Below are 15,041 nucleotides of genomic sequence, written 5' to 3' on the forward strand. Positions count from 1 at the left end.
CAGATTTTTTAAATTTTGCCAGATTTTTCCAGATATTCTGAATTCTACGTTACACCCTAAGAGAAGAGAAGACAATCACGTAGCTAATTTGATCCAGTCCTAACCTCAATATTGAACCAGCTTCTGATTGGTCATTTTGCCAGTCATTAGCGTTCATTATATTTACAAACGGGATGGAAAACAGTGCTGCTGAATCTATTCTGGCTACTTTTCGTACTCACCAACATTTCATGCAAATTGAATAAAAGTCCTGAATGACGATATAGCTACGTGTGTTGTTAAGAGAGACATCAAAAACAATTAAATTAAATTTTTAATTGCAGCTAGCATTGTAAATTCTCGGTAGAGGTGCGATTTTTGAGACACAAATATTTTCAACAATTCCATATCAACATTTGAATAGGGCTAATAAGATTTGTAAACAAACTTTTGTTTTGCTGATTTCTCCTAATTTGTTATCATTTCAACACAGAAAACATTTGAAATTGATTCTACCAAGGATAAAGATTTTGATTCATGTATATTTTTCATCAAATTCAACTCGGTAGCGGAATAATGAGCGAAATAAGTTTGTTTACAAAAGTCTCATTAGCCCTTTTGAAGAATTACTATTGAATTGTGAAAAGCATAAAAAAGTAATCTGGCAACAATGACCACTTGTTGTTGTCATTAGATTTACGGCAGGGTCTAGTCGAGCAAATTAAGAAGAGCAAGAAGTCTGTTGTCGTCTCTTCTCTTAGGTTACACCCCAGTAGGAATGCCATTATGCCAGATTTATCTGGCACAGCTAGAGTTTTTTAAGCCTTTAGCAGAAAGATAAACCTCTCATTCTACCAGATTTATAAATCATAGAGATTGTTACATACAATTTTTGGAAATCTGGGTCGTATTTTCCAAAACAAAAATCGATTAATGTTCTATGAAGACAAAAATGTATGCTAAATTTCGATGACTTTGAGGTAGTTGTCAAGTGACAGATTTTTCCAGACATTTTTATTTGAACTGCCAGATTATCTTTGAAAAATAGTGGCAACCCTGGGTGCACCCGCCGCATTCCATTTTTAGATCCGGTTGCTGCGATGTGCGGTGGTTCTATATCGTTGTTCGGTTTTGTATTCGTTTCCGTCGCGTGTGTAGTGGTTTTTTCTTCGCAAAATATGAATATTTTTGAAGAAAAATTAGCATTTAGTAGAAATAGGAATGAATTCATCATTCTGTGAAATGGTATCGATTTCTTAGTCCGTTGTGGCCTATCCATGACGAGATACGTGGTTGCGATTGGCCATTTTGTTTGCAGTGTGTGACCGTGCTAAAATCAAAAGAAGCGCTGCTCCGCAACTCAATCGAGAAAGCTACACTTTCTATCAATATCTATCTGTCTCTGTCTCATATAGGGTGATCGTTCCACTCGACCAATTTTTCATCGCGCTCTCGGAGCTTTTAGGCGGGTGAAATCAAAAGCTCTCCAGTCGTGACCACGTTCAGTTTAGCTTCGGTTGCTACGATATGCGGTGGTTGTTTCTTTGTTTGGTTTTGTGTTCGCTATCGTCGCGTGTGTCGCGTTTTTTTTCGTCCACAAAAATAGCAGAATAAGTTGCATTTTTTTAGGGAAATAAGTGTTTAGTAGAAAGCTGGAAGGAAGTTCTACGAAATTCAGTCGTTTTCGTAGTAACTTTCTAAGTTGTGGCCTATCAATGAAGAAGTTACCAGCGAGGTTATAATTCGCCATTTTGTGCGAAGTGTGATCGTTCTACCATCGAAGGAAGCGCTCGCTTTAAGAAAAAAGCTCTGCTGCAGTAGTTTCGTCGCTTTGAAAGCGATTGCTCCTATATCAGTGCACAAGTGTGAAAGGAAAATCATGGCTGGATGGAAAAGTTTAGTGTTACATTTAAGCAATGGTTTATTTGTGAGATTGGTATAGCCAAAGCCAGCGTTTTGTTTATTTGAATAGTGTTAGCAGCAGTGATGGTGTTTCAATAATTTCTGCTCGAGAGAAAGTTGATTCAATATAATCAGTCGACTGCTGTTTGCACTAGCGGTCACTAGAGTCGTGGTTGGCGCTGCAGTATGAGGTAGGTAATAAACTACGACCAGGGGTGCCATATTTACAGAGTTTTCTGTAATTTTTCGTTGAAAAGTTTTAAACGCGGATTCTTTTTTACAGATTACAGTTTTTGTGAAGTATTATGAAAATTTGATAGTGTTTGTTGTAAATATTCTATGATTTTCTGATTTTTTTGGGAATTTACAGTTTTTTCTTCTATTTCAATATAACCGACGGTTAAAAGATTTTCGGGATAGATGTCGACACCGACAGAAACTCAGGTGAAGTTCACGATGTGGCCTTCGAACAATTCAAGAATATAATTGAAAGCAAAACTGCTACTTACTTCAGTTTATGCGGTCCCTGACCGAAACCCTTGGACTCCAGCTTCCGGTAGAAGGTGCGCAGCTTGGCCTCGAAATCCCTGCGGAATGGAGGAGGGGCCCGCTGCGTGACCCGTGAGTTGCAGAGATTCGGTGAACCTTGTGGACTGCGAGCCTCCACCGGAATGTAGCTCATAATCTCATTCTCGAACAGGCTGGAAGGGAGGAAAGAAAAAAAAAACATTCGACGGATTAGATTACGAATGGATGAGGGATTTGGAAAAGATTTTAACTGTTCGACTGACAACTAATTAGATTATGGTTATCGCGAGTTAAGCTTGGACGGGAACCCCACGGCGAACTGGAGCCGCTCGTGACCGTGCCTAAAATAGTAGGTAAAGGTCAGGTAGATCTAAATAAAGCGATGATAAATTCCTGTTTAATCCATCCGCAGCTCATTACACCTTGCACCCAATGTGGTTCACATCAGTATGCTAAATTTACCCCGAAAAATTTTCTACGGTTCGGGAGGCACGTCGTCACCTTTCAGATAGGGTTAAGCTCAGCAAAAACTTGCAAATTCAATTAACTTTTGTATGAAATTATTAGAACTTTTCCCGGATTACCACCAACTCTCACCTTCGGCTAAATCAGTTACGATAACTGTTCCCGGTTGGGGGGCGGAGGAAGAAAGCAAAGATTAATGATAATGCTATCTTTCCGCTGATAATGGTGGAATGGCTTGATTAGTAGGTACTAAATATAATTAGGCGACTGGCTGCTGGCGCCATACTCACTTCGAAAGTTTGTGTGTTGTTTTGTCACAACGGAAAAGAGTTCAGCGGATGACGACGACGTAGAAAGTGAAGAAAACGACAGCTGCACTCCAATCCTGAGTTATCAAATTAAGACTAAACCCTCATACGCTAGGGGAAAATAGGACGCAAGGAAACGTAAAAATAGATCCGATCATTATCAACGGTCGCAAATTGACCGCCTCGCTGAATGAGGGGTTGCTTGTCTCCGCAAAACACGGCTAATGATAAATTACAACAAAAAACAGTTACAAGAAGTTTCATGGGGGCGGCAGGTGTGAATAACTAACAACGATAAACGCTCATTAGTATACGAATAAGTGTCGGGAGGGGAAAGGACGCAGTGGTGTTCGCCTGCGTAGGAACAGTATAAAATTAAACCTTAATGTTTAGTCATCAGCAGAAAATAACTTTTTTCTTGTTTTTAGTTCGGGACGGATGAATTAATTTCCCCAAGGTTGTCTCTAACAGGGATTGGGAATAAAATTTTCACTATGTTATATTTGTCTTTAAGAAGAAAATTGTCTTCTATTGATCTGATTTCTTTTATTCAAAAAATTCATTAAAATTATTGAAATTAGGTCAAAGTCAAAAGAAAATTTTATTTATTTTAGTAAATCATATACATTTTTCCTTTCAGTTAACTACGAGGCCCTGCACTTGACAAAGTAGGACGATGTCTCGCACGCAATGGCCGAAGCCATTCCGTCATTTTAAAGCCACCATTTTGAATTTTCGTAAAAAAAATCATTTTCTAATTATCGATAAATAACGATTAATATTTTCCGTCGAATCCAGGAGAACCCTTAATCACAACTAATAATTCAAATTTTTTGTCTTTTGACTTAAGTGCCAATACCTTATTTAGGACTGGTGGTATCCAACGGGGAAAAACGATCGGAAATGGTGAGTGAAGCTAAGCAATCATGTGAAAAAAATTCCCCCCAGAGGCGAGACTCGAACTCGCAACCTTTGAGACTCCTTTGAGTGCATTGGGCCGGAGTCTCAAAGGTTGCGAGTTCGAGTCTCGCCTCTGGGGGGAATTTTTTTCACATGATTGCTTAGCTTCACTCACCATTTCCGATCGTTTTTCCCCGTTGGATACCACCAGTCCTTAATCACAACTTCTATTCTGGCGGGAAATCACGCTTGACCAGAGTTTTGTTCAGGAACACAAATCATGTCTTGGCTTTTGGAGCCAGCGTCAATCCTGTGCTAGACTAGTTCTGGTACTAAGTTACAGTCGGATTCTGATGAGACGATGTCGAAACGCAAATTCCATAACTAATTAGAAATCTTACCTTTTAGCCAATAACTCGCCTGGGTCAATCATAATGATAAATAAATCTGTTTTCCCCCGAACACAAACTCTCACCGAAACTGAGGACCCGGAAAATTTGCTGCGGAAAAATCTTCAACGGGCACATTGATTAGACTCGAATCAAGTGTGCTGTTTTGATTTGACGATCCGTGCGAGGAAAACGTGTCAAAACAATGTCACTGTCAGCAAATAATTGTATTGTGCACAAACTACACTAGCGGTTTTTTCGTTGTATGTTATTAAGAAATTAGCACCCTGTCAAAACAAACGCTGCCCTTCACAATCACTACGGTTTCAAGCAAACGCGAACTGTCAAGTGCCGAGACTTGATTCCACGACCTGTTTGCCGGCTAACGTTTATCGATTAACTAACGGTGGCATGGGAATCTCGGGAACAAACGACAATAAATACGAACCGATTCCCATCGGGGTTGTCTAGCTTTTGCATGTTGTTATCGCGATCGGAGGCACCTCCCCTACTGTGCACCTGTGAATACTAGCGACTGAGGGAGAGAGAGACAGACCCGTTGAATCGAGACGACCAGATTAGAATTACAATAATTTTATCGAATCTGATACCGAGTAATTGAAGGTTTCGGTTTAACGGTATCGGGTTATGGTAGCCGACTTTCTCAAAGCTGGTTCGAGGGCTGCGCGAGATTAGAAGAAACGGACGTGTAAGAGAGGAATGCGAATTTTTACCATAGGCCTCATATAATTTAAAGCCGAACATCGAACCTTTGAAGTTGTTTGAACAACAACAACAACAGTTAGTCGCTTAGATAAAAATGTTGTATTCTATACAATTGCCAGTAGCGTTGGTCTAACTGTCATTAGCTGAAACAACAAATTCGCGAGTAAAGAAATAAAAAAAATCTCCGCAGGACAGTAAACCCATTATCGCACCCGGGGCCTAGTCATAAAACAATTAAAGACAGAAATGGCGCGTCTGTGTGTGTATGTGTTTGACTCGAAACAATGATAGGTGCACCCTCGCGGTCATTACTTATCCGCAAATTGTCACGCGCTCTTTTTTGCGCGAAAAAAAAAATACCAACATTCCCCAAACCTTCTCCATCGATAGAAGGCGATGATGATGATAAGAGACGTACTAATTGACTCGCTGATTAGTAGAAGAATGGGACGGGCGGGTGGGTGTATGAAACACGCGGCAGCTGCAATGTCTGTGCAGACAAGACTATTAAAATTGTCATTCCGAATGAGACCGCATAACATACCTGGCAGTTTTCCTAATTTGGGCCGCGACAATTGACGCACCTCTCAGGACGTGACACGTTCTGTCAATGTCGGTTTGGGGGTTTAAATTCTTGAGACGAACGTTCCACGACCGCTTATTTGGAGATACCAATTGGGCTTGACACAGTTTGCCAAACTTGCATATTGCAAATGATTTTTGTAATAAGTGTCGGCACAATATTATATTTAAAACTAAACGACATTCCCTGTTCCGTCGTATAAATCACGTTGCATGCTCATCAATATACAAACACCCAAAGAACACCGCGATTTTGCCATCCTCTGCTTTATTAATTTCATGTACCAACCCGTCTTTCAGGAACTCGTACATTATTCCAAGAATAATCATTTACAACAAAATATACTAAAAATGGCCCCGTCAATAGAAAAATGCGTCATTATACTAAAAATTGTCAAATGATTGACCTCATTAAATTTCATTTTTACCATAAAAATAATGTTTAATATATAAGTAATACTATTCTAGATAGTCTACATCTGCTTGACAAAATTAATTAAAAAATAAGAATAGAATGTTATGTGTTCCACTCGTCAGTAACAGGCACCGTTAAATAATCTTCAAGGTGGGGGGGGGTGTACTTTAGTGTAAAACAAAAACTACAAAAGTTATAGAAATAAAACCGTTCTTTTTAAGGCGACATCCCCTAAAACTTACATTTTGGATTTCTCGTGCAATGGGAAGTATAAGAGCTAGCGCTTTCGTGTCTTCAGCAAAATTATTTAAAATGTGTAGCTCAACAACTTCATCGAAGCCAGTCAAGCTTTATCTCGAACGGTTAAAAAGTTTAATTTTAAATATTGCTACAATTAGAACCACCCTAAAATTTGTTTAAACAAAAAGAAGTGCCTTGCAAAGTACAACAACATTTAATTTTAGCAAAAAGTGAAAATTCCTGCTAAATGCACATTCTGGACCACTTGCATAAACGGCATTCAAAAATGCCGCGCTTGCATAAACGGCATTCAAAAATGTGTGTCATTGCACAATATGGCCCTAAAATCGTATTTAGAGGGATAGGAATGTTATCATCCCAATTGGTAAATGGAAAAAGTTGGAAAATCGAATGTTTTTAAAATACTATAAAAATACTTTTTAAAGATTTTTTTTTAATTCACTAAAAAAATAAAAAAAGTTAATACTAAAATGTTAAATACAAAATGTACAACAAAATATATATACAGTTGGAAATGGAAGAACCGTAAAAAGATGAAAAAGGCAAAAAATGTAAAAAGGTAAAAAAGTAACAAATGTAAAAAAAGTAAAATAGGTGAAAAATGTACAAAAGTAAAAAAAGGTGAAAAAGGTCAACAAATGTAAAAAGAATAAAAAATGTAAAAAAAGTAAAATAAAATAGGTGAAAAATGTAAAAAATGTAAAAAGGTAAAAAGTAAAAGAGGTAGAAATGTAAAAAAATAAAAAAAAAATGTAAATAGGTAAAAAAGGTAAAAATAGGTAAAAAAGTAAGAAATGTAAAATAGTAAAAAGGTAAAAAATGTAAAAAAAGCAAAATAGGTGAAAAATTTATAAAGGTAAAAATGTAAAAAAGTAAAACAGGTAAAAAAGGTAAAAAAGTAAAAAAATGTCAATAAGTAAAAAGGTAAAATAGGCGAAAATTTAAAAAAGTAAAAAGGCGACAAAGGTAAATAAATACAAAAATTATAAAAAGGTAAAACAGGCAAAAAAGATGAAAAAGGTAAAAAATGTAAAAAGATAAAAAAGGTAAAAAATTAAAAAAATTGAAAAAGGAAAAAAATGTAAATAAGTAAAAAAGGTAAAATAGCGTGAAAAATGTAAAAATTAAAAAGGTGAAAAAATAAATAAATGTAAAAAATATAAAAAATGCAAAACAGGTAAAAAATGTAAAAAAAGTAAAATAGGCGAAAAATGTAAAAAAAAGTAAAAAGGTGACAAAGGTAAACAAATGCAAAAATGATAAAAAGGTAATAAAGTAAAAAAGGTAAAAAAAGATGAAAAAGGTAAACAAATGTAAAAAGGTAAAAATGTAAAAAAAGGTAAAAAAAGGACAAAATCTAACAAAATAAGTAAAAAGGTAAAAAAGGTAAACAAATGTAAAAAAGGTAAAGCCTGTAAGAAGTTAAAAAAGTAAAACAGGAAAAAAGGTAAAGAATGAAAAAAGGTAAAAAAAAATAAAAATGTAAAAAAAATGTAGAAAAGGTAAAATAGGTAAAAAATGTAAAAATGTAAATAAGTAAAAAGGTAAAAAATGTAAAAAGTGAAAAAGGTAAAAAAGTAGGAAATGTAAACGGTAAAAAATGTGAAAAAGGTAAAATAGGTAAAAATGTAAAAAGGTAAAAAAAGTTAAAAAGTAGGAAATGTAAAATAGTAAAAAAATAGGTGAAAAATGTAAAAAAGTAAAACAGGTCAAAAGTGTAACAATGGTGAAAAAATGTAAACAGGTAAAAAAAGTAAAAAAAATATAAAATGTAAATAAGTAAAAAGGTAAAATAGGCGAAAAATGCAAAAAAGTAAAATTGTCACCTTTTTAGGTAAACAAATGCAAAAATGATAAAAAGGCAAAAAAGTAAAACAGGTAAAAAAGATGAAAAAGGTAAACAAATGTAAAAGGGTAAAAAATAAAAAAGGTAAAAAATGTAAAAAAGTAATAAATATAAAAAGGTAAAAAAGGAAAAAGTATAAAGGTAAAACTGAAAAATGTAAATAAGTAAAAATGCAAAAAGGTAAAAAATGGAAAAAGGTAAAAAAGGACAAAATGTAACAGAATAAGTAAAAAGGTGAAAAAGGTAAACAAATGTAAAAAAGGTAAAGCCTGTAAGAAGGTAAAATATGTAAAAAAAGGAAAAAAGTAAAACAGGTAAAAAGGTAAAGAATGAAAAAAGGCAAAAAAGTAAAAATGTAGAAAAGGTAAATAGGCAAAAAAGTAAAAATGTAAAAAATAAAAAAATGAAAATAAGTAAAAAGGTAAAAAATGTAAAATAGGTAAAAAATGTAAAAAGGTAAAAGTAGGAAATGTAAACGGTAAAAAAGTAAAAATGTAAAAAAAAATTGAAATAGGTGAAAAATGTAAAAAAGTAAAAAGGTGGTGACAAAGGTAAACAAATGCAAACATGATAAAAAAAGGTAAAAAAGCAAAACAGGTAAAAAAAGAAAAAGGTAAACAAATGTACAAAGGTAAAAAAATAAAAAAGGTAATAAATATAAAAAGGTAAAAAAGAAAAAAAAAGTAAAAATACAAAAATGAAGAATGTAAAAAAGGTAAAAATGGAAAAAGGTAAAAAAGGTACAAAATGTAAAAAAATAAGTAAAAAGGTAAACAAATGTGAAAATGGTAAAGCCTGTAAGAAGGTAAAAAAGTCAAACAGGTAAAAAGGTAACGAATGAAAAAAGGTAAAAAAATAGAAATGTAAAAAATGTAAAAAAGGGTAAAATAGGTAAAAAATGAAAAAAAGTCAAATAGGTGAAAAATGTAAAAAAGTAAAACAGGTAAAAATGTAACAATGGTAAAAAATGTAAAAGGTAAAAAAAGTTAAAAAAAGTAAAATATATAAAATGTATAAAAGTAAAAAATGTAAATAAATAAAAAAGGTAAAATAGGCGAAAAATGTAAAAAAGTAGAAAGGTGACAAAGGTAAACAAATGCAAAAATGATAAAAAAGGTAAAAAAGTAAAACAGGTAGAAAAAGAAAAAGGTAAACAATAGTAAAAAGGTAAAAAAAAGGTAAAAAAGTAATAAATATAAAAAGGTAAAAAAGAAAAAAATGTAAAAAAGGTAAAAAATGGAAAAAGGTACAAAATGTAAAAAAATAAGTAAAAAGGTGAAATAGGTAAACAAATGTAAAAAGGTAAAGTCTGTAAGAAGGTAAGAAGTAAAACAGGTAAAAAGGTAAAGAATGAAAAAGGTTAAAAACAGGTAAAAATGTAAAAAGGTTAAATAGGTAAAAAAGGTGAAAAAGGTAAAAAGCTAGAAAATGTAAAAGGCAAAAATAATAAAAAATGTAAAAGGTAGAAAGGTAAAAAAATAAAAAAGGTAAAAGTGTAAAAAGTAAAAAAGGTAAAATATGCGAAAGAGGAAAAATGTAAATAAGTAAAAAATGTAAAAAGGCAAAAAATGCAAAAAATATAAAAAAGTAAAAGTAGAAATGGTAAAAAAGTAAAAAAGGTAGAAAATGCAAAAAGATAAAAAGGGAAAAGGCAAAAAAAATTAAATAGGGTAAAAATGGTACATATTTCTAGTAAATTGTTTAAAAAGTTCAGACAAAATAAGAAAAAAAAATTAAACAAGTTTGACAACTGAAAAAACTTCACGAAATAAAAGAGGTAAGAACTTTGGAAAAGTGTAAAAAGAAAATGAACAATGTAAAAATTTGAAAATCGTCGATGTTTTATATTACATTTTTGAATACTTATTGATTCTTTTAAAATTGATTAAAATCAATGTTAGAACGAGCGGTGGACAGCCTTTTACGTCATCAGTAATATTTATAAGGGTTTTCTTCAGTAGTGCTGCACTACTAGTACATCTTTGAAAATGAGCCCCTTTGGTAATGTAAATATATTTTTTCAATCGTATTCGTAAGCAATAATCTTGATTTGATTATTTCCAAAATTGACACCTTCAATTTCTACGACCATATCTGGTACGTAGACGTTAAAATTCAATTAAGTTAGGTATTTGAAGACGACGGGCGAAGGACTGTTATTAGGGCATTGAACCCGCTTCTGTCATACAACAATCCGAGAAATTTATCTGGATAATTCTAGATAAACGTGTGAAAAGGGCAGCATTCCAAATGCGAGTCTCTCTGAGTTTACTTTCTTTTTCGATTATTCGATTAGCGTCATCACAAAACTTTCCAACATTGTTTCTATGAATATAGCAAAACTCTGATGTCGTCTAGCATCTTATGCCAAGAGTTAAGAAGCAAACGTAAAAGCGGTCGAGTTATTGACGAAAGAGAAAGTAAACAAAGAGAGACTTATGTCCTTTTCACATGCTTATCTAGAATTGGTCCTTCACCAACCGCTGTTTTTAATTTCGGTCGTTAGATCCGATTTTCAAAAGAATCCACCGACGTTTGTTCGTTTTTTACCATCACTCATTTCATGTAAATTGCAACCGCGAAACTCAAACTGTATATTCATTAAATCAGTTGACGCTAGATGTTTGAAGGTGGCGAAGGCAGCATCTGTTCAGGAGACTGCCTATCAAGATCAGTGTACCGAGGAGAAAATTTTTAGGAGTTGTACCTTGGTTGGTTGGCTTAATGCCAACGGTGAATGATGTCTTTAAATTTAGAGCGAATTCCAGTCCAAGCACCATCCCGACACTTCGATTATGTCCCAGACATTATCCACCCACCTTTCGCACAAGCTAGTGAAACAAAGATTCTTTTATGATGTATTGCTGATAATTTTTTTGTGCATATTTTGCGTGCCAGTTGCTAGGAAAATTGATAGAATCTGTTGTATGACTAGGTTTTCAGGACTGGTGGTATCCAACGGGGAAAAACGATCGGAAATGGTGAGTGAAGCTAAGCAATCATGTGAAAAAAAATTCCCCACCCAGAGGCGAGACTCGAACTCGCAACCTTTGAGACTCCGGCCCAATGCACTAACCCTTATGCTATCCCTGGGTATGGTGACATCCCAGAAAGAACATATGATTATCCCACTGGCGACGGTGATCGTACCCTGCCTGCAAATGGGGTGTCACCATATCCAGGGATAGCATAAGGGTTAGTGCATTGGGCCGGAGTCTCAAAGGTTGCGAGTTCGAGTCTCGCCTCTGGGTGGGGAATTTTTTTCACATGATTGCTTAGCTTCACTCACCATTTCCGATCGTTTTCCCCGTTGGATACCACCAGTCCTAAATAAGGTATTGGCACTTAAGGCAAAAAACCAAAAAAATTGAATTATTAGGTTTTCAGACTGGTCTTTCAATTTATTGTATTTCCCGTAATGTCACCCTCTTTCTTCGTTTTCTTTAAGATATTACTTTGTGCCGGACGCTAGGCTAAAAGTAAACTGTTTTGAAAAGACCCAAATGATAAAGGTCGAACAAGATTCGTAATCAAATTTTAAAATCATATACATTGAACTCGATTGGACCACATCTGATTTTCTATGGGATCAAAAATAATCCCCCAAGTTTCTAAAGCTTTCGAAAGCACTAATGTTTTACACTATTTAGCTGTGACAGATACCCCGAAATTTTGGCCAGGTGAGCTGCTAATTGTAATATTTGGTCTAAAGCAAGCAAATGACGTCTCTAGCGACAGGTTTTTTGTGAAGGATCTACACACCTGCACACAAAGTTGAGATCAACGGTGTGGTCACCGATTCGAGTTTAGTTTGAGCTTGAGCTTGTGCGACCACCCCTGGCTGCTACTCCGTTATCGATCTGGACTAGCTGAAGTGGCACAGGAAATCAGTAGATAATTATGCTTGGGAATAGCGAAACATCTTTCAATGTGCAACTCCTGGTAATGCTAAAGTGTTTTACTAATCAATGCCGGCGCCGGCCAGGCTCGAACGAATTTTGAAGAAAAACAACGTAATTTATCTTAATCGTAAACACGCATCAAAATATACAGCGAAACACCTCGAAAAAAATACCTCTTTACTGCGTTACACTTCACGGTTAACACTTTGCGAATGGAAAAATCGTCATTTTAGATGATGAATAGTGCTTTACATTTTACACTGACAACATTAAAGCAACACCAGTTAAAATGTCGGTAAATTCTTCGACAGTCTATTAAGTGCACTGAAAGTGTACTTTTCGCCAGTTTATTAATATAATGAAATTCCATTAAAAGGCATTTTCGATTAGAAACAGTTCAAATGGTGCACACTGGAAATTTGTCTAAAATCATTTCAACCACTTATTCCGGGAAAAGATGTAGAACCAGTTATAACCGGCCAAAACTTTCAGTTTTGTTGCATGTTTTGTTTGATGAAAAAGCCCTTCAATATCCAACAACGTTTGCTATTTTAAATGTTTTGGAAAAAAAAACTTTGCTTTCAAATGTTTTTAAAAAAAACTTCACGCGTTTAAAAAATAAATCCTTGAAAAACATTTTTCAATGTAGGTTAATTACTAAAATATTGTAGGAGTTTTGTTCAAATTGAAATTCGGGTCAAACGTCCTTTTTGTTCGCTATTTGACGAAGCATTTTTTTCTGCAAGAAAGTTATAGGAATGGTTCAAAGAGATTCCAGCATTATTAATGTGTTGGTAACAACCTCCTCCGACATAACAATGCGTATTTCCCCCGCACAACAGACTTTCAAGCAGTTAAGGCCTTACAGTACAATACTTCAACATTGAACAAACAAAGCGTGTACCTTGTCATCGGAGCAAAGAAAATTCGCTATTGGACACGACAAATGATATACAGTGTGAATGTTTGAAATGTGATAGTACTGCTGATTGATTTCCAGATTTTTTCGGTTTTCAAAGATGGCCAGAACCCTGTTCAATTCAACCTTAATAATCAACGTTAGCCCCAAGTTTTCTAGCGCCAGCTATGCATATCTTTCTTAATGTACAACCAACGAGCTGTGATACGCTTTTCCTTATTGCACCTGTTCGAGACGAGAGAGAGACAGGCTGGGAAATTTTTTGACGACGTGAGAAAAAAAAACGTTCCTATCGTGATATGATTCAACCATCGCGTTACATGAATTTATACGATCTGCCGAGATGATGCTGTAACAAGTGTGATACTACTTACATTGAGAATACAATCGAAATCGTTTTGGTGATGACGCCCATTTCGCTTCCTCCTCTGTATGTCGGTGCACACTTCCACACTTATTCATTATCGATCCCAGCACGGCACACTTTCTAAATAGTTCCGATTCAATCCGTCAGCCAGTTACTATGCGTCACTTGAAAAATTACCAAAAACTAACTAACGTTAAAATTAGAACAGTCTTCCATCCACTGACGCCGCTATCGAAATGCTAATACCGTTATAGTAACAGAAACGTCTAGTGCCATTATAATAACTACCGAAAAAGGCCCCTTCTTGTAGTAAAATAATTTATGCAAATTTTTAGTTCAAATTGCACACTACACTTCACTTGAAATACAGAGAGTTGATTATGGTAAAAATATCTTCTGCCAACCGGAGACTGACTACAGTTTACTGTAAGCTAGGCGGCTCGATTTTGAAAGGATAACGAAATCGGAACAAATTATGATAATAGATTTGGTTTCATCAGTATCTGGCAGTCGACTTGGTCGCCATGGAGAAGTTAAGTTAAAAAAAAAACAAGAGCTATTATTCAGAATTTCTACTTTAACAGAACATCATTCTTCATCAATCGTTTAAATAGTAAAAAGTGATGTATTTCCTTTTTTCAGGGATAAACATCTAGGTGGTAGTCAAGTTGGCTGCCATATACTGATGAGACGTAACCAAAATGTTAAACTCAGCTTATTGAAGGAGGTATTGAACGAAACAAAGTGTACTCAATCCTAATATTATTGTTATTCGCAGTAAACTAACTGTGTTTAACAAAAAATTACTCGATTTAAGCACTCCGATCGGGACAGAGCAACCACAGGACCACCATCTAACCAACAGGAAGGGCTGCTGCCGTTCGTTCGTTCGTTCGAGCGTTCGCGCACTGTTTATGATAATTATGTTTGTCAAAATTTATGACTTTCGGTTGAATGCCTGCGCCTAATTTCCCCTCCGGTCCCCAGCAAACCCCACGCACTCGAAAAACGCGAAATGAGTGAATGAAAGAAAAGTTCACCCCCTATTCCGTGGAATAGGTTGTTACATTTTCGCACACGTCTCTGTCTAGGTGCGTAGTGCCATACCGGCTGGCAGCACCCGCAAATATAAGGACAGATACGACGGTACATATCCATCCGGCCGGTGTTGGAAGCCGCGAATTGTTCTTCTGAATTCATTCGTTCGTTAAAACCGGCGTTGGGATTAAAATGGATTCTATTGTTTTGGTCTGGCGATAACACGGAATCCCAATATGATGAATTGAGTTCCAGATTAACGCTTATCCACTTATATGTGTCTGGGGAATACGCCGAATTTGGTCGCGGGTTTTCCTAGATATGATAACTATTGGTTTCCGGTTGTTTAAGTGATATCATAATCCGGGAAAACAAGTTGCGGTATGTTGATCGATTTTGTTTTAAATTATTCAAGATAACAGTGAAATTTCTCGCTACAGGAAATGTTTATCTACATTAAATAATAACATTGTTAATGTATGTAGCTGCCGGAAATTCTACATGAGTGCTCCCG

General features: G+C 35.0%; 2 protein-coding genes across 10 annotated transcripts in view; one reads left to right on the forward strand and one right to left on the reverse strand.

Annotated features, from left to right (window-relative positions):
• The window catches only part of LOC131685365 (monocarboxylate transporter 12-like), a 420,355-nt gene that overhangs the window by 88,827 nt on the left and 316,487 nt on the right, over positions 1-15,041 (forward strand). The gene's annotated exons all lie outside the window — the stretch shown is intronic.
• LOC131685327 (E3 ubiquitin-protein ligase HECW2) overlaps positions 1-15,041 on the reverse strand; it is a 109,428-nt gene that overhangs the window by 22,506 nt on the left and 71,881 nt on the right. For 3 of the 8 annotated variants that reach the window (XM_058968996.1, XM_058969013.1, XM_058969022.1), the window contains exons 2-3: positions 13,497-13,653; positions 2,391-2,582 (exon numbers count right to left, since the gene is read on the reverse strand). In XM_058968996.1, coding sequence (XP_058824979.1) covers positions 2,391-2,582; positions 13,497-13,537 — 233 coding nt within the window. In that variant the 5' untranslated portion in view covers positions 13,538-13,653. Of the gene's footprint in view, positions 1-2,390; positions 2,583-4,483; positions 4,619-13,496; positions 13,718-15,041 lie in introns of those variants that run through there. The other 5 variants (XM_058969004.1, XM_058968987.1, XM_058969031.1 and 2 more) reach the window with 5 other exon arrangements.

Source organism: Topomyia yanbarensis, chromosome 1 (genome assembly GCF_030247195.1).
Source record: "Topomyia yanbarensis strain Yona2022 chromosome 1, ASM3024719v1, whole genome shotgun sequence".
In the NCBI taxonomy this organism is placed as follows: domain Eukaryota; kingdom Metazoa; phylum Arthropoda; class Insecta; order Diptera; family Culicidae; genus Topomyia; species Topomyia yanbarensis.